The sequence below is a fragment of the Phaethon aethereus genome, assembly GCF_964289735.1.
Source record: "Phaethon aethereus genome assembly, chromosome: 8".
In the NCBI taxonomy this organism is placed as follows: domain Eukaryota; kingdom Metazoa; phylum Chordata; class Aves; order Phaethontiformes; family Phaethontidae; genus Phaethon; species Phaethon aethereus.
Window position 1 is genome coordinate 19019880 of NC_138584.1, and position 18114 is coordinate 19037993.

The 18114-nt window shown below is 38.1% G+C and overlaps 1 protein-coding gene across 1 annotated transcript in view; it reads left to right on the forward strand.

The window, feature by feature from the left end:
- Positions 1-18114, forward strand: part of COL24A1 (collagen type XXIV alpha 1 chain) — a gene marked incomplete at its 5' end in the record, with an annotated part of 145751 nt that overhangs the window by 25138 nt on the left and 102499 nt on the right. Inside the window, 6 exons of the mRNA XM_082003176.1 lie at positions 1447-1500; positions 4733-4786; positions 6764-6817; positions 13438-13482; positions 15730-15783; positions 16964-17008. Coding sequence (XP_081859302.1) covers positions 1447-1500; positions 4733-4786; positions 6764-6817; positions 13438-13482; positions 15730-15783; positions 16964-17008 — 306 coding nt within the window. The remainder of the gene's footprint in view (positions 1-1446; positions 1501-4732; positions 4787-6763; positions 6818-13437; positions 13483-15729; positions 15784-16963; positions 17009-18114) is intronic.

Below are 18114 nucleotides of genomic sequence, written 5' to 3' on the forward strand. Positions count from 1 at the left end.
TTGAATAGCACATGCTTTCCCATGTGAGGAGACAGCTTACAATAGGGTGCCTGAAAAAAGCATGTAACCGTCCAAGGTGAATATTTACCAGCAGTTCTGAGTTTAAAATACATATTTATATGATCCAAGAAAGCCTATAAAACTATTTGATCAAATAGATTTTTTGAAATGCCATGCTCTTTAGTTTGCATAATACTGATAAATTCAAATGAGTACCACTACTGAAGATACATGGTATGATAGAGGAGTCGTCTTGAGCCAAAAAGCACATAAAGCCCTGGTGATGCAAAGCTCGTCTCTGCATCTACCAGTTTGCCATGTGACTTCTGTCTTCCTTCACATAAACTGCCATCCTGAAATGTGACTTGAGGTCTCAATGGGAAGCAGCAGAGTGCAGAGCCACATTGCCTAGGCCTTCTTCAGGGACTCTTGGGTGTGTGTCCAAACCTGATCCAGACAGATTCACAGGGGTTGGACACTGGGCACGGTATCAATGCCTGAATAATGGTTAGAGGTTTCCTTTAAAAACTGATTTTGATCTCTGAAATTCCATGGCAGAGAAGTCCACATCTGACAGTTAAGTTTTTCTAAGTGTCTTGGCTTGTTCTGAGTTTCTCAATAACGAAATTTGAGCAAAAAAATTATCAGTGATGAGATGAAATTCCTCTGATGTGTCTCATTTCACAAGGATACTTTTGCACCTCTCTGTTGCAGTACTATGCCCCAAGATAACAACATTGCAAGCAGCAAAAGCTGGGAGCCACTTCAGGACTGCAGATATGTTGGCACTTTCAATTTGTTTCCTATCTCCTAAAATCCCTGAGAGTGCCTCCACAGTTGCCAGTGTGCAAATGAATCTCTCAAACAGCACATGGGATTAGCATTTCTGTGGAGTTCTGCCAACATTGTCATTATGGAGAGGGAGTACTTGACAGATACAGCTTTCAGTGTTACTGCAAGGTGTAACTGGTAAATTCAGTCTCATGTGAGGGAAAGACAAACACTGAGTTTATCTGTGTGTATAATGAGAAAGCTGAAAAGGATTCTTCTTATTTTTGATATTTGGATTAATTGTTTGGGTGGAATTTTTGCCTTAGTGAATTCGATAAAAGCTTTGTTGCAGACTTAACAGGGATAGGTTTTCACCAGTTTGGTCCTTCGGTGTTTGGAAGATGACATTGCAGTGACTGTGTGCCAAATACCTGTTAAGAATTACTTGGGAAGGCAATAGAAACTGAGATTTTTAAAAGAAAGGGAAGTACTCAACTTCACTGTTAATTTTTTAGAAAGATGTGCATGTTTTATTTCTTGAGAATCCTTTGAAAATCCCAACCAGTGCTTCTAAAAGCAACAATGATGCAGCAAAATGATTCTCTGCAAACTGTTCACACTTGTTCAGTGGAGTACTGAATAATCCCACTCTTTTTTGTTGGTGTTTTTTTCCAGGGTATTCCAGGACCACATGGTAATCCAGGTTTGCCAGGATTGCCAGGTCCAAAGGTGAGTTAATATATCCATGTTGCCATGTAAATACATGAGCTTCTTAGTGACTTTTTGGAAGACCCAGAACTGTTTCCTATAATAGAAGCAATTGTCCTTCTTTGGTTTACAGATGGTGACTGTTACTATAAACATATTTTAATTAAATGTAATCAATCAAATTGAACTTCAAATCAAAACAAAATAGCAGTTTATTCAGGGAAAAAAGAACCCTGTGTGTGCAGAATGATGATCTGGAAACTGTTATCCATGCAAGTAGTCTGTTCTTCCCAAGAGTTTCTGTAAATCAGCTCAGCCTCTTTGATAAACTGGAATTTAAATGAGAATAAACATTTAATTGCTGTAACCTTTTGCCTTGCTTTTTTAAAGAAAAAAGGAAGAAAAATAGACTATCGTTCTCTATAAATTAGTCATTTTTTTGTCAGTGCCCAACCTTTGATATTTAAATATTCTAATATTTCAGACATTATCAGTTGATATGCTAGAATAATTTTCTGAACATTTATGGATGTGATATTTGAAACCAAAGAAAGACTGGAAGCTCAAATAAAATCCTTCAAACTTGTGTAACAGAGGCCCTTTAAATAGATTTGACAGATTTGTGCAGTTGCAGAATGCCTTCAACTCATATTTAGTTTGAACAATTTGATAGAATGTTAGGAAAAAAACAGCAGCAACCATGATGTGTTTTAGTATGATTCCTAATGGCAGGAATCTGACCTGTCATGACAGGTGTTAAAAACTGCTCGGGGATAGAAAAAGAAATTTAATAAAGCTTTCAGTGGCAAACACTGTAAAACCAAGTGATTCGTGTGTGTGTGCGCTTTTGTTATTATCTAGTTCTATAGGAACAGTTAAACTTGGAGATTAATAATTAATTCTTACAATATTTCTGATGGCTGTATAATAGAATACATCACTAGGAAAATAATTGTAACCAATTACTTCTAGGATTTGTTTTATAATGTATTTTGCCCTTCCACTGGATCATAATTCTGATCAGTTCTGTAGCTGTCTCCACGGTTTTAAGAATGGAAGGAATTATATGTGTATGCATGTACCTATATATATTTTTTTGTATATATATATAAAATGCACTTGCCTTTGAAGCATGGAACAGCATTAGCTAATACCCTCCAGCCCTGACCGTGTGCTAGCTGTGCCAACCGATAGTTGATGTCCTCAGCATTTAATTCCTGATCAAAAGTTGATGGGTCATTTAAAAGTTTTCATGAGCTTGGCTGTATTCCTGCCTCTCTGAAAAATGGATTAGTTAAGAAAATCTAGTTTATGGGTTCTGGCACTGTTCTAACTACACTGTAATGTTACATAGATTAAATAATGGAGTGCTTTATCCTCACATCTTGACCTGTGGTGACGTGTTGTTAATCCACAACCCAAGGCCATGCATAACTACGGCTGTTTGTTTTTTAGATTAAAAATAATGAGGAATTAATTATGCTTATAGGGGGAAGGAGAGGCAACGGGTAAGTTGTCAGAAGGCCTGTGTTTTAACTAACCATGAGCTGATCACAATTTTATTACAACTCTTAGTTTAATATGCCTGCATTGGAAATGGAAGCAGGAGACAGATTGGAGTTGTTCAAGGAATATAACTATTTACCTTCCAAAAGGTAAATCATCTGGAAAATACTCGGATAACTGCTGCCATGCTGAAGAATAATGTTCTCTGTGACCTGACACATCAATTTAAGACAACAGATTCATTTTGCCGTATTTCCAGGCTCTAGTATTCAGCAGGCTTAGCTTCTCAAGCGGCCTCACACGTACAAATCTTAACTGCGGAGGGAAGGAAAAGCCCTGACCTGCGGTACTGTACGCAAGAGGAGGATCAGGCCCCGCAGCGTTTCAAGTAAGAGCCAGGACTGTAGCAGGGCTGAAATGGCTGACCGCCAGGAAGCCTCGCACTGCTTGTCTTGGACGTCCCTCCGAGCACCCAGTGTTGCCCCTCAGAGTAGGACTGTGCTGGCAATGTCTAAACACCTGTTTTTCCCAACTTTAGTTCTCCTTTCGGTGAAGGGCACACGTCATTTTTGATCCAGCGCTGCTGTGGGATAACTTTGGTTGTAACATTTATTTCCTTGGCTACATAAAGCGCATTTTTGAGAAGAGTAGATCTTGATGCTTGTGAGTAACACCCGGTGTTACTTTACGGCTTTGAAATCGAGAGTACTGTTGTAGCCTATTGCCAACGGGTCAATGAAACGTTGCAGTGCCTTTTACGTGCAGCTTTTATTAAGAATTAGACCAAAAGGGTTCCCCATTTCCTACTCAGTTACTGTATTTTCAGTTATTGGTGCATGAATGTGGTTTCAGCCTATGGCTGTGGGAGCTCCCCGGGTGGCTGCTCGGCCAGTGTGAAGCGGGTCACCCAGGGCTGTCTCAGGAGGTGCCATTTGCTGGTGACTCCCTTTTTAAGGTCAGTGAATTTGGCTCTGAGGGGTGCGGGTTTATGGTGGCAGAGCTGGCTGTCGCCGACAGCTCTGCGGGGCCGGCTGACCAGCCCTGGCTCCCTGGCCACGGCAGGCCCTGGGCCTCTGTGGCGGGTTGGCCTGCGGTGCCTGGCGCTTCGTGTGGCAGCGGGCTCCGGCAGCGGGGATTTGAAGTAGGAGAGACTTGGTGTGGCAGCGTCCTTCCCCTCCCTGCGGCCTAGTCTTGGATGCAGACGGTAATTCCTGGGCACGAATGGCGAGCTGTCTCACCTGCTGGGAAGTAATCTGTAACTGAACAGAGGACTTTGCTGCATGTTGACAGCTCCGTTCTTCCCAGCTGCGATGTCTGTGCTGCGTGGGGCAGGTACTGAGCGTGGGGAAGGCTGGACAAGATAATTAGTGCAGCGATACAGCCCTGTGGTATTGCCCAGTGTTTGGGAAATAGGTGGTGTCTTGAAGTGGTGGAGACATGGGGAGAGCATTTCAGCTGGGATGTCTGCTGTTATCCTGCTTGGATTTACCAATAAAATCTGCTTATCAAAAGTTTTTGAGACGTTATGAAATTTGGAAAATCTAAATCCTATTTAGAGGTGAACCCACACTATTTTGTGGTAGTTCTTTACTGAAAAAGTTATGAGAGAAAAATTTTGTAATAACAAGTGCATTTTATATGAACATTCCTCCTCTTGCTCTAACAGTTAAAAATATTTGATTCCACTTATATTATTAAAAACTCTCTTCCCTGATGATATTAATGAGATTAATTTATCTGCTTACAGGGTCCTAAAGGAGACCCAGGATTCTCTCCAGGACAGGCAAAGCGTGGAGAAAAGGTAATATTTTCTTATAGTACAGAAAAGTGTTTTGTCTGTCCCATTCTTTTGTTGAAGTCTTGTTCAATATTCAGACAAGCTATAACAGCACAATGCTTTGTATTTACTGTGATACTGGTATATTTTGACAATTACGTGAGACTGACTGGTACAGACACAGGTAATGTAATAAAGTAAAGACAAATAAAAAAAAATTCCAAGCTGAAATGTAGATTACATCTTTGATTTCATTTCTAAAAATAAAATAAATAAAAAATTAAAAGGGAAATACTTTTCAGAACAATGAAATTGAGTTCTGTTCACATTGATATAACAAACTACAGTTTCCAGTTTTCTTTAGTATCTTGCATTAGTCCACAAAGTTGTGTAAGACAGACAAAATTTTGTTCTGACAAGTGCACACATTATTGCATGTCGTGTTGTATTTAATCACTTTTTTTAACAGACTCTTGCTGCTAAGATTTGTCCTTACACTTCAGAGGCTTTTCCTGCTAGTTCCTCCTAAGCTGCTTTAGACAAACTAGTGGTTGCTCTCTCTGCCCGAAACATTTGATTATAAATATTTAAAATGGTTCTTCATAGAAATTGTGGGCTTGAAAGCTTGTGATCATTTCACTTTTAGACTGTAAATCTACTGACTGTGTATGAACTTTAAATGTGATAATACTAAAAATGTAATTGCATGTTTGCATTCTAACGTGTTGGCCTGCGCTATATCTTTTAGAATATCTTGCATTTATATTAAGTTTTATTATGAATATTTGCGAGTAGTTCAATTGTGGAACATTTGTGCTATCTAGAAAACACTGTAGGAGTCCAGGACCACTCTCCATAATGAAGCAAGCAGTAGCAAATAACTATTGTTTGCTAGGTGCTGATGTGTACATAGAATAACGTTTTTTTTTTTTGATGCATACATTCTGTCAAACTCTAAAATTCACAAATATGTTTTTTCAGTGTTAAAGGGCTGCTGAGTAAAATTCAGAAATGTGTCTGTTGATGCACTGATAAGAAATGGAAGTGCAGCTTTTGTAGAAATAGCAACGTTATTTCAATCTAACCAGCTTTTGCTTTTGGCAGTCTAATCAGTGCTGTGAGCTGTGCGTGTCTACCTGAAACTCAAGGTATATTCTTTGGCATGAGCCCAAGCTACCACAGAACAGTCTAAAGTCCACCCATGTATATGCATGAGCTACACCTAAATAGGTGTAGAATGCATCTGTAATCCAAAAATATGGGATTGATATGCATCTTTATACTTCTTGCTTTTTTGGGTTCTTGATTTTTCACCCGAGTCAAATTTGCTCACCCTAAGTAATGGACTTGAATTTACTTTGTTGCTAAGTCATTTCCAGGATCTGTTCCTTGACTCATTGAATTTGAATTTGGGCACTAATTCTGAAAGAGTGAGTCTCTTCACTGTTGGTCCTGAGCAAGGAAAAAAGAACTGGAACAACCTTCCCTCCTCCCCCATCTGCAACAACCATTAAAAAAATGCATCTTTTTCCATCTCCCTAGCATTTGAGATGCTCTAGTTCTCATTCATGTATACTATCATGTGGGTAGTAATAAACATAAACAGTAATAGTAAAAAATATATATTAATTTGAGGGGAAACCACTCACTTCTGAGGGAGAGGTTACTTCAAGAATTGTATAGCTGTTTCACTCTCATTTATGTTGGCTAAAAGTACATGTTGTGAGGTTGTGAACTGAGTTTGTTCCAGCCATGATTTTGGCTGTGTTGTATGATTGCCAGAGCATGCACATTGCACCGGGTGATTGCAATTGAGGAACTGTTGCCTTTTCAATTTTCTTCCTCTAAAAAAAAATATAAAAATCTCTGCCTGATAAAACATCAGCTACTTCTTCATACCAAATGTCCAAGAATGCAGAGAAGATATGAAGTCCTATATGTTTATAGGCCTGTGTCATGCTCCAGTGAAACGTAGTGATTCTGGATGTTTTTGTTGTGCAGGGTGATCCAGGCCCCATAGGCTTTCCAGGCCCACCTGGGATCAAAGGCCAGAAGGTAAGATTCTGTTTCTGTTTTCATGTAAACCTCCCTGGCTCAAATCAATGGCCATCAGGTGAATGTGTGGTGGTCAAGAGGCGACAGAAGGGCTTTAGGCCTGCTGTTGGTACTGTTACTGTCTGCTGTATCAAGCTCCAGGACCAACAGTGCAAAACCTTCCCCTGCAACTAAATTAAGTGATATCATGGCCACAGAATGTAAATCACAGCTGCTTAGGTTGGTGTCCTTCAAAACGTATGGCACGGCCCTGCTTGAACAGAATAGGGACTAGGGAAGATAAGTTTGCCTGTGAGATACAGCCATTTTTAAATCAATTTTATTCAAATTTTTAGTAATAGTTTTTTCATTTCTCTTTTTATATTGTGTATTTTGTAGTATAGAAAAGCTCTGTGGGATCATGTGCTCAGTACTTCCGCACTGAATTACTTGTTTTTTTCCAAAAGTAAAATAGGACTCGGGTGGAGTAAGTTCTAATTTTGGATGCTACATAACACAGTATTTTTTTAATATGAGAAATGTCAGGTGCCACACACTTGTGTGTAAGAAATATATCCAGATTCTGGCAGTCCTATGTATACAGGAAAGCATAAGGCAGACAGGTAGTTTTGGGAGGGGAAGGATGGATGAAGGATGTCAATAGAGGAAATGAGACAACCTTAAGAAAATGAGCACAGAAGACTGAGAGAGTGAATATAGTTTATGTGGAAGGAGAAGTCACCTGACATAAGTCCAGTAGGCTGCTCTGGTTAGTCAGATGGTGACAAACCGGTGAGGTGGCAAAAATTAGCAAGAAAGCTCAGTGGAAAGTACCATTAAACGCTGTCTTTGCAGAAGATAGTTCAGTGTTGCAAGTTTTAAAGTCTAGCCATTCATTTCTAGAATGGACCAAAACATAGTAAAAATGTGACCAGAAAAGGAAGCTATCACTGAATTAGCACAAGGAGTATGGAAGTTTATTTTGCCAAACATGTGTCCCACAGTTCTCTGAACTGAGAAAATGTATAGCTGTGACAAGAATTTGCATCCCCTCCCTTGAGAGTTAAGCTACAAGCTTGGACACTGATAGCTTTTGTCACTGCTGATCTTGGGCCATCTTGAGATTCTCCAAATATTGTGCTTTCTGATTTCATCAGGTTTGTAGTTGTGCTCTGAAAACGAAGTGTTTTTTGTTTTAAACCTTTTTAGATGGGAAGCAGCTGTCACTTGTTCTAGATTGAGACTGACATTTGGGGGCAAGGAAATTAAAATCTTATGGCCATCATGCTTTCTTCCTGCCACAACAATTCACTCCTTATCTGAGGGTTAGAGACTCCGTGGAGAATTGTGCTCACTTGATCACTGGAAATTTTACTTTCTGTTTCCGTGTTGTACACATCAGACACTAACTAAAACCATGTTTGAGATAACTTCTGCCTGACCCAGGTTGTAAGAATACCAGCTTTTGAACAGCGCTACACCTGTAAACAGTTAAAAGTATTTCACGCTTAATTTTTTTAATGACAAACCCACAGTTTATTATGTTTTAAATAATTGATCTTTATTTATTGCTTTTCAATATACATAAATAGATAAACACAGTTAGCTCGTGATCTCAGAAATTATTTTTAAAGGAATGTGAGCACAAGTAGCTGAGAAGTAAACCAGCTACAAGAAAAAACTGCAGAAAAATCAAGTACCTCCATTTTTGTTTTGTACCCCACTACTACTGGGGAATTGCTATAATATTGAATAAAATATTTCTGATATTCTTTCACATCCAGGTAAAAAGGAAGATAAAAAAATCCTCCATATGAGTTAATAGTGTCCTGAATTCTATTTAATTTTCACAGTCAGCTTGTGTTAACTGAGTAGTTTCTAAACAGTGAGATATTTGATAGTGAGTAAAAACTCTAATGTTTTTCCAGATATTTCTATTAGTGTAATACAAATTTGTGTTTGTTTCATCACAGTTACTTCTTGTCATATTGAATCTTGTCAGTATTTTCCTGAAAGACCTAGAAATTTGAGGGTTTTTTCTTTATGGAATTCATCATCCATTTCCCATTAGCTGGAGTGGTGGCTTTGGAGAGCTTCAGGTTCCCCACTGCAAAGCCTCCTGCCCTCCACTGGGCATGATCACCCCACTCCAGGGTGGCTGTGCCTGTGGAGGAAACTGCATTTAACAAATTTTCTAATCAGAATTTGCGTGGTTCTGAACTTCCTGTGCAACATTATTTGGTGCTTATACAAAAACATGTGTTGTGGAAGTTTGAAGCAAGTGTGCATATTGTTTTCACTTTTTTTGACCAGAATGACTTTGAGAAGCCATATTCCATGTGTTTTTGGTTCTGGTTTTCTGAATACCTGAGACCGTGCTAAGAGAGTTTCTTGGAAAGATTCATTTTAATGGAAAAAAAAAAAAAAAGATTGTTGAAGCCCTCAATGCAATAGAAAAGCACTAGTAAACTACTGTTTTGGATTAGAAATATAAAATTATGTGTTTCTTTTTATAAAGCTGAGAATCTACGTTTGTTTTACTATCTCATTAAAAAAACTGTATGCTAATAATCAGGACTCTGGGAACAGGTTATTGTGATTGACTTTATTTTTTCATTACACGCCATGTGTCAGAGTATGCATCCTTGTGGTAGCATATGAAATATGACATATTTCTCATGTCTGACACTATAAAAAGGCAAGTTTTGCTCAGGGTAGGGCTCCAAATTTGTTCTAGTGTAAGAACAGAAACATGCATGTTTATGAAGTGTTGAGAGGCCTGTTTCTTTCAGGCATATTTTGAAGCAGAGAAGCAGTGGCGGGAGATGAGGCTTAGTTTGAGGAGAATGCTGTTTCCAGAGCAGTTGCATGGATCTCATATCTGGAGCTGTCTTGACAGGGCTGTCTTTAAATCAGCACTCAAAACTTTCCTTGTATCAGCCCAGAGACTTCACAGAGCAGAAGCCCCCCTCTTCCCCCTCTCCCCAAAAGGGCCTACTTCACTGTACAGACAGGCGAGTACTTGCCTCTGCTAGCCAGAGTACTGGGGGGTGGATTGTCAGCTGAAGGACAGCACTCCTGGGCATTGACTTGCCTGGGATCATGCCAATATGTTAGAATGACTGCAGCGTCTGTGTGGTTGGAGGCACTTTACAATGACATTGGAAAAGAATTTTTAAAAGATTGGCTACAGTTTTTGGGCTAGCTTTATTCCCTATCTAATATGTGCGTAACAGTAAATTACAGGAATCTGGATCTATAAAATCCTGATAAAATTCACATTCTGAAGTATAGTATGGTAAGACATGTTGAAAGAAAAAATTTTGTTGCAACCACGGAAGGAGTCCATATTTCCTTTTGTCTTTACTTTATATCCTGTAAAGGGAAGGCAGATAGATACACTTCAAAGCAGTACCTGGGGTGATGTCAACATTATGCTACCAAGTGTCTCCCACCGCTTCTTCTAGAGGGTGCAATTTTCCTTGGGCAGGTGGAAACTTCAACTCTGTGAGACAAATTCCTCTACTGAATTGGATGGAGAAAAGGTCCATCTTTTATATGTAAGCACTTTTTTAAGGGATGTTTCCATTCATTAGGATATTCTGGCTAAAAGGTGTTAGGTGAAATCTTAGTTGTGTTAATAAACACCAGCAAAACAACATAGAATGGAGCTATGAAGGAAAAAAAAAAAACCCAAACCACCAAACCATTCGCCAGTGAAGAAGTTTTGCAAAACTGAATACCGTGTGGTGACAATGTGGAGCTGATAAGTAAGCATTGCAATGGCTCCTGTGACAGCACATGGCAATCTTTATATGCTAGACTTACCCCATGCCCAGAAAATATTTTTCTGGCACTTTTCAAAGATTAATATCTCTCTGTAGCTGATGGTTGTAGCATTAGGTATAACCACCTACTGACTTTTGGAAATTACAGAAACTTCTTGGTTCTGTAGTACAGTTGCTGGTGTTGTGCCAGATGTATTTTAATAACAAATGCATAGAAATTCTAATAAAACACAATGGGCACCAGTAAGATGCCTTGAACAGTCCTTGCTGTTATGATTTAACATCTACATTTTGCTATATACAGATTTGACTCAGTCTGGGTCCCACCATATGGTAGAAGTCAGACACTTAAACTTGCTATGAAGTCTTTTCTGAGTCTTATTAGTTGGCGGTAAAGATTTTTCTCTCATGCGGACTAAAGTATTCTTGCAACTCGCAGTGGTTTTTGTAATGTACTTGAAGTCTGTATTACTGTAATTGGAAACTTCACACCTTTCTCTTCCACATTGAGCTTTTTAATCAGAGCATTAATCTTCATTAGAAATTGGGGGGTATTTCATTTTGCAAACCAGTGCATGTGAACTTGTATTCTTGTTTATTTTCATATTAGTTCAGAGCAAACTGGGTCTTATTTATACGGGTATGCTCAAGAATACAAACTCAAACTAATAAAAAACTAAGAATTTTAAGAGGATTAGCTAAGTCACAGGAAAGGAAACCCCTGTGTGAAAACTCTCTCTTTTGAATTATATTCATCTTAGCGTGGTTTAGCTTCATTCCCAATCAGCGTAGAGTGAGTTAGAATGAATAAAGGCCATGTTAACTGAATATGGGCATATAAAAGAATATGGGCATACTACTCTAAAATATGAGTTCAGAGCAGTTTTCTTCTGGCAGATGTAAGATACTGTTGTGTAGAAACATGCACACCAGTAATTAGTCCTTCTTCATCTCACAGTTCACAGTTAATCAGCTAAACTGACCTGCTTTGAAACTAAATTGTGATAAACTTCTCTTTGAATGTTTCTGTGTATAGCAGTGTTTGCATTCCTTTTCTCCTTGTATGGAACTACTGAGAGATTTCTTCTGACAACACCTGCTTTAGTTGATCATTTAAGCACAGAGGGTAAAATTCTGAAAAGGGTAAAACTCATGAAATAGAGTGTGCTGGGACTGTAAAAAAAACTACATGGCTCTGAGGCACATTTTGAAATCTAAAGATGAGTTCTTGGCTTATGCTGGCATCTTTACTTCTGCTTTAACAATTCAGTAAAAAATTTGGTTTTAAGCATGCATTAATATAATAAATTGGGCTATCATATTAACTGGTTTATTGAAGATCAGCCCCTGGCTATATGTGTTACAGATTTTTATTTTTTTTCCCACCAACAGCAATGCAGACCTGCTTCCTTAGTTACAAGATAACTTAAATTATTTAGACTTAAGCTACAGGAAATGATTGAAGCCAGAATACATTATAATTTTGCAAACTGGCAATGCCCTGTGTGTGATTTGCAAAATGAAAGGACACACCTGCTGTATAGCATTTTGAGAAAATGAGACCTTTGGTTTTCTTAACGAGTACATCTCTTTTGGATCAAGATTCCTCAAGCAAGCCTATAATAGCAAAATTGCAAATTTTGAAGCCTGACAGATGTCATTCTTTTCTATTACCTAAAATGATCACCAAGCAAAAGCATTCCATGTTTTAATTTTGTATATGATAATAAAATTAATTTCATGCGGCAATACTCTTGTTGTTACACAGAAGCTTATCCAAAACTTTGGGATACCTGATATGCTGAAATCAGTTGCAGAATTCCTTCTTATTACAGTGGATCTCAAATCTCTGCTGACTAATAAGTATCATCATGCCACAAGGCAGCCAGATGTTTGACATCAGACAATACACTCCTGCAACTCAGTCAGTGTCTTTAAGGCCCATTTTATGATAAATTTCTATCCAGAATAAGGATTGTTTTGGTCTTTCTCTTTCAAGCTGCAGCTTTTGGAACTTGCATATTCCTAGTACTTCTTGCAAGGGATGTGGAGACCAGACACTTGGCTTCTGCATCAATCATGTAACTGTTACAGGCTCCCTTTTAGGCCAGCTTGTTTGGCTATGTTTAGTACAGTGTGAAGACATCCAAGAAGAAGGTTCCCCTTTCAAGTGTACTGATGCAGATGGCAGGTTCCAGCTCTACTTTTAATTCTTTTTTTTCTTTAAGAGCTAAAATATGTATGAGATGGTCAATGTGCAGGGAGTAAACTTTGACAGCTTCATGATTCCAGCACCACAGGGAACATTTCTTGGATGAGGAACAGGCTATTCTCCCTACCGATACAAATTCCATAATATAAGGGCTGAAATTTTTTCTATGTTAATTTTAAAAAGAGATATCATGTGTCCTGGAAGGTCTGTCTATCTTGAGAGTGTCCTGGAATAATATGGGATGACCCTCTACTTATACCCCTCCTCTGAACTGCCTTGTTCTGAAAGGACATAGTGACAAGGATTTGGAATGGGGCAATGCACTGTACCAAATCCAGTTCTGCAGCTTCAGCAATAACTGGGAGCAGCATCCCATGTACTCATTTGTTTAAAAGAGGACAAGTCTGGAACTGTCTTTAAGCATGCTGATATCTCAAAATTGTCTAAACTGCCATAAAGTTTTCTTACTCCTTTTCTCTAACTCAGCTTTCATATGTGCTGCTAAATGTAAAACACACTAATGCTGCTGGCAAACAAGTTTGGATAATTTTTTTCTTGATAAAGGGAGATTGGAGTAGGCAAAAAAGGTCCATTTTGTGTGTATAACTGTATTTGTCACATACCTGTTTCTCTACCTGCAGGGTCTTAAGGGTTATCTGGGACTGCGAGGGCCACGGGGTGAGCAGGTAAGTGATGAAAGCACAGTACACTACGCAGATGAACAATTGAAGATAGAGAAATGCATTCAATATGAGCAATCACAGTAAATTACTGACTGCTTAAGGAGATACTTGATCGTTCTTGACCAAGAATTCAGATTATTTAGAGATCAGTGTGGTAAAAAAATCATCTAAATGAAATGGAAAAGACCACCTTGTTTTTCTTCAACTACCACACTGGCTTGGCAGAGGTTAATGTAAAATTCTTCTTAGAGGTGCAGTTCAGATTCTTTCAAAACCTCTATTGATTTAATTCATTTTAAATCTCCTAGCATGTAGAAAATGAAATGGTTATTTAGTGCTATTTCTCCCTTCCATGTCAGTTCAAGAAGCAATCTGGGTGTAAATGTTAAAGACACTCAATTGCTGATGCATCTTGTTAGCATTAATGGGGCTTCTCATGGCAGAGTAGATGGAAGCATGAGTCCCCTTTTGGATGACACTGAAAGGGAAATGGTGATCGTAACAGATGATAGACACCTGAAGGAGATGAAAACTCATTAACATCATCCATGACTTTAATGAGTTTTATACACAAATCTTATTTGAATGAGTGGTGATTTTTATTACAGGCCCATAGGCATTTTGATTTGACAACTATAATTTAGCAGTGAGATAGAGATAGACAGTGAAACAAAAAAAAGTCATTCTTAACATCAGGAGAAGAGTGCCTTAATCTTTGAAGAAGTTGCAGATGAAAAGTAATCAGTTACCATGGAGGGGAAAAACTGAAGCTTGCAATGAGAAGTAATTCTGCTCATTATTCATGCAATCAAGCATGTAAGTTCCTTCAAAGACAATTCTTGTTCAAGAATGTGAAAACTGATGATGTGCACCTGTTTGCTATCTCAGTGTTCTTGTACTGCTGCTGTAAATATTTTTCTTCATTACTATCACTTAGAAAATACTCGGACATAACTTTTAAGAGAGTACTTTAGATGAAAGAGTTTTATTTTGCACATAGTTCTTACTGTTGGTATTTTCAGCCCTGGCTGCTGAAAGTGATGAGTTAGACTAGTTACTTGTCATCTGTAGCACCTACCTGCGTCTGTAGTTTTTAGAAACTTGTACAGTGAGGACTGACACTCCTGAATTTATGAATTGTGGAATCTCTTGAACAGCTGGTAACAAAGGAGAAGTTTTAAAAGATAAGTTGTAAATGCAGTGATTCTACTGCTTTTTTAGTTTTTTCATATACACATATTTTGAGGTACAGCTGAGCCAAAATAGGAGACAGTGGATCCCAGTTCCATGATAGAACATCTGTCAGAAGATGAATCACTACCGGTTGAAAGCCCGTGACAGAATCATTTGAAAGGCAGCTCATTTTAACAAAAAATACTGCAACCCCTTTTTGCATCTGCACTTCTGAGTTCTGCTTCCTAAGACTGCTGTTTCACCATAAATCAGCTGTGAACAGCTTGGAGAGGAAGTCCTGATCCATTGCTATGGTAACACTGACATACGACAGTGGGTGGAAGGGTCAGACCGGGAGAGTGTCCAATTTACAGACTGGGATTGTTTAAAATAAAATTTACTGAACAGAGGTGGATGGAGCTTCCTGGTGATGGGGCCATGGCATTTGGCACCATTTCAGAAAAACACATTTTTCTGAAAATAAACTGTCAGATGTGCAGATGTTAAGTAATAAAACAACAACAAAAATTACTTTTGGATTTGATTAGGCGGAAGAAGATGGAGAGAAGTTGTATACATTCATGACTAATCCAATGCTATATTGACCTGATTCTGGAAGAAACAAAGAAATTTGGCTTTTTAAGGTCACAAGGATTCTTCTTTAATGAAACATTTAACACATTTGTTCAAATACAGCTAAGACCAGTGCAGTTACTTTATTATAAGAACCTGTCTCCTACAGTCCTCCTCAATCACTTTTCCATAATAAAAATCTAGATGCTATTTATAAAATAAGGGGTGCATTGTTGTATTTCACAAAATCTTAAATTACTCTTCTTGTAATGCTTTTTAAAGGATATGTAACCGAAATTTGTGGAGTTACTTATATATGATGAGTAAATTTTAGGGTGTTGCTGTGTAGGTTGATTAAAAAAAAATTTTTCCATGTGTCATATGACTAGGTGTTAAAAGAGAAATTATAAAACAAATGAGCTCCAGAACATGATATTAAGCCTGTTTTTTGTTTCTTCCCCCCCCTCCTTTTTTTTTTTCCCCCCACCTTCTTTTTCCACTTAGGGAATTCCAGGAATGGCTGGCAACATTGGGGCAGTTGGTTACCCTGGCAGGCAGGTGCAGTAACTATACTAATGTCTTTGCAGTTTTGGCAGTTTTCTTGTTTGTTCTTTTCAAAAGTACCGTATCTAACTCTTTTTGGAACTCTTGCAACTAATAATAGTATGAATGTATTTGTTTACCCCCTATCATTTATCCTTGAAACAAACCTCTTTCACAGGTAATGCCCTTTAGGTAATGTTGAGTCATGTGGCTTTAAACTTGGATGGGTTAGATGCAGTAATGGTGTACCTTTCTCAAGTACGTAAATGGCACTACCGATGTACTGAATTTCTAAACACTTTATGCTCCTTTATAAACGTCTTGTGGTTCTATGTGTTTTATCTTCCAGAAGCAATACGAAACTGTCTGTTGTAGGATGTAGTTCCTCCTGATTTTCACCAATGTGTTTACTTCACTGCTGAAACTATTTCTTCAGCCGTTTAGGGAAACAGAACATTAAAGGATCCCCCCCTTCAGATATTTAAGAACAACCACCAATAAAGCTGGAAAGCAGCTTTTTATAAAACACAAGCACTTATCTAAATATTGATTTTATTGTTTTCAATTTACATATAAGCTAACAGATATCTCAGTCCAGTAACACAAATAAGACATGAAGTAGACATATTCATTATTTTCCCCATATAAAGGTATATGAGCCAAATTCAACAACTGACTTTGTGTTTTTGTGTCTGCTTAAAGGGTGAATTTGACCACTACTTCAGCATTTTATTGAATTAGGTTTATAACGGCTCTATATTTTAAAATTCCATTACAGTGTTTTATAGAGTAATGGATGATAACATGTTTGTGTTGAATCACATAAAATGTTTAGAGCATTTGGACTACATACGTTGTTCTGACATTAGGTTGAAAATAATTGGAAATCTGTCCAAATATAAAAGCTTATGAAAAATCCTGTGAAATTTTGTCACTGTAATGCCAGATCACTGGGTCTGGAAAAAAATTTTCTCTCAGAAGAACTAATTTTAATGTAAAGGACATTTCAGTCATGAATTAATGGAAGACCTTTCTGAACATGGTCCCAGGGGACTTGCTTGATGACACCCTCTTCAATCCCGGTCATTTTAAGAATGTATTGCCAATTTGCAGTTAACAAATATGGCTACAATCTTTTAGATGGAGCATATCTGGTTGTTTAAAATGAAGTACAACTCATGTCTTTTTGTAATAGGGCTTAGCTGGACCAGAAGGTAACACAGGTCCTAAAGGTGTAAGAGTAAGTAAAAATTTTAAACATTTTGGCATGCATGTCTATTTTTACCCATACATAAGAAAGGGGATGAGGAGTTTCATTCAGCTCTGACAATTGTATGCCCGCTGAACCACTCTGTCTTTACAGAACCTGCAAAAGAAAAAACATAGTGTTTCTTTCAAAATATGTGAAAGGATTTAATTTTTTTTTTCCTGTGCTGAGCAGCATAGAGCAGTCTTACATTGTTGCCCTTCCTCTCGCTTGGAATGCATGCAGGCAAGAGAAGGAAAGCAGTACTGAATGTGGGTGTGTGAGAGCTGGGAGTGCAGAGGAGCAGACATTTCCTGCCTGAAGCATTATTTCCATAATGGAAGCTGTCAAGAAGGGAGACAAATCTGGCATTTGCAATCTGTAACAGCTACAGCAGTTGATAAAGGGAAACAGTCTTGTCACGTAAAACCATAAAAGTGGTCTTGAGGTTTTGAAGTGGTTCGGTTGTAGTTATGTATATCCTAGGGACTGAAGGCTTGTAATGCTCTTCTGATTCAAGGTTTGCTTGTGATTATTCTTGGAGGTAAAATAGGTTGGCTTTTTTCTGTGTTTCTTTGTTGGTTTTTTTTAATAGGCACATGTGCATGCCTATACATGCTTGTGTAAGTGGTTTTTTTCAGACTCTCACCATCAGGCAATAGACATGAAAACTTTCCAGAAACTTGCATGTTGCTGGTTGCACCTCAGATTTGAGGGAACCTTTTGCTAGGTGATTTCAGGCCGTCAGCTCATGCTGTACAGGTTGCTGAGCAGTGTGCTGTGTTATCAAGTATCTAGTAAAAAAATCTGATTGTACTGCTAGATTTGCTTTTGTCCTGTTTTTTTTTAATGTAGTTACTAAAAACCTTTAACTGCAGCAGCTTCTTAAACATACGTCTGGGGTTTTTTTATGTTAGTTTTCGTTACAGTGATGGAAAAAATTAGCTTGTCAGGATCAAGTGCCAACAGATATTGCACCCTCAGGGATTGTATCTTTTACATTTCTTCAGTTTATTTTTGCTCAGATTCTCAATGCATTTTGTCTCATTCTCCTCTCAACCAACACGACATTAAGTGATCCCAGTAATTTCCTGAAAAGT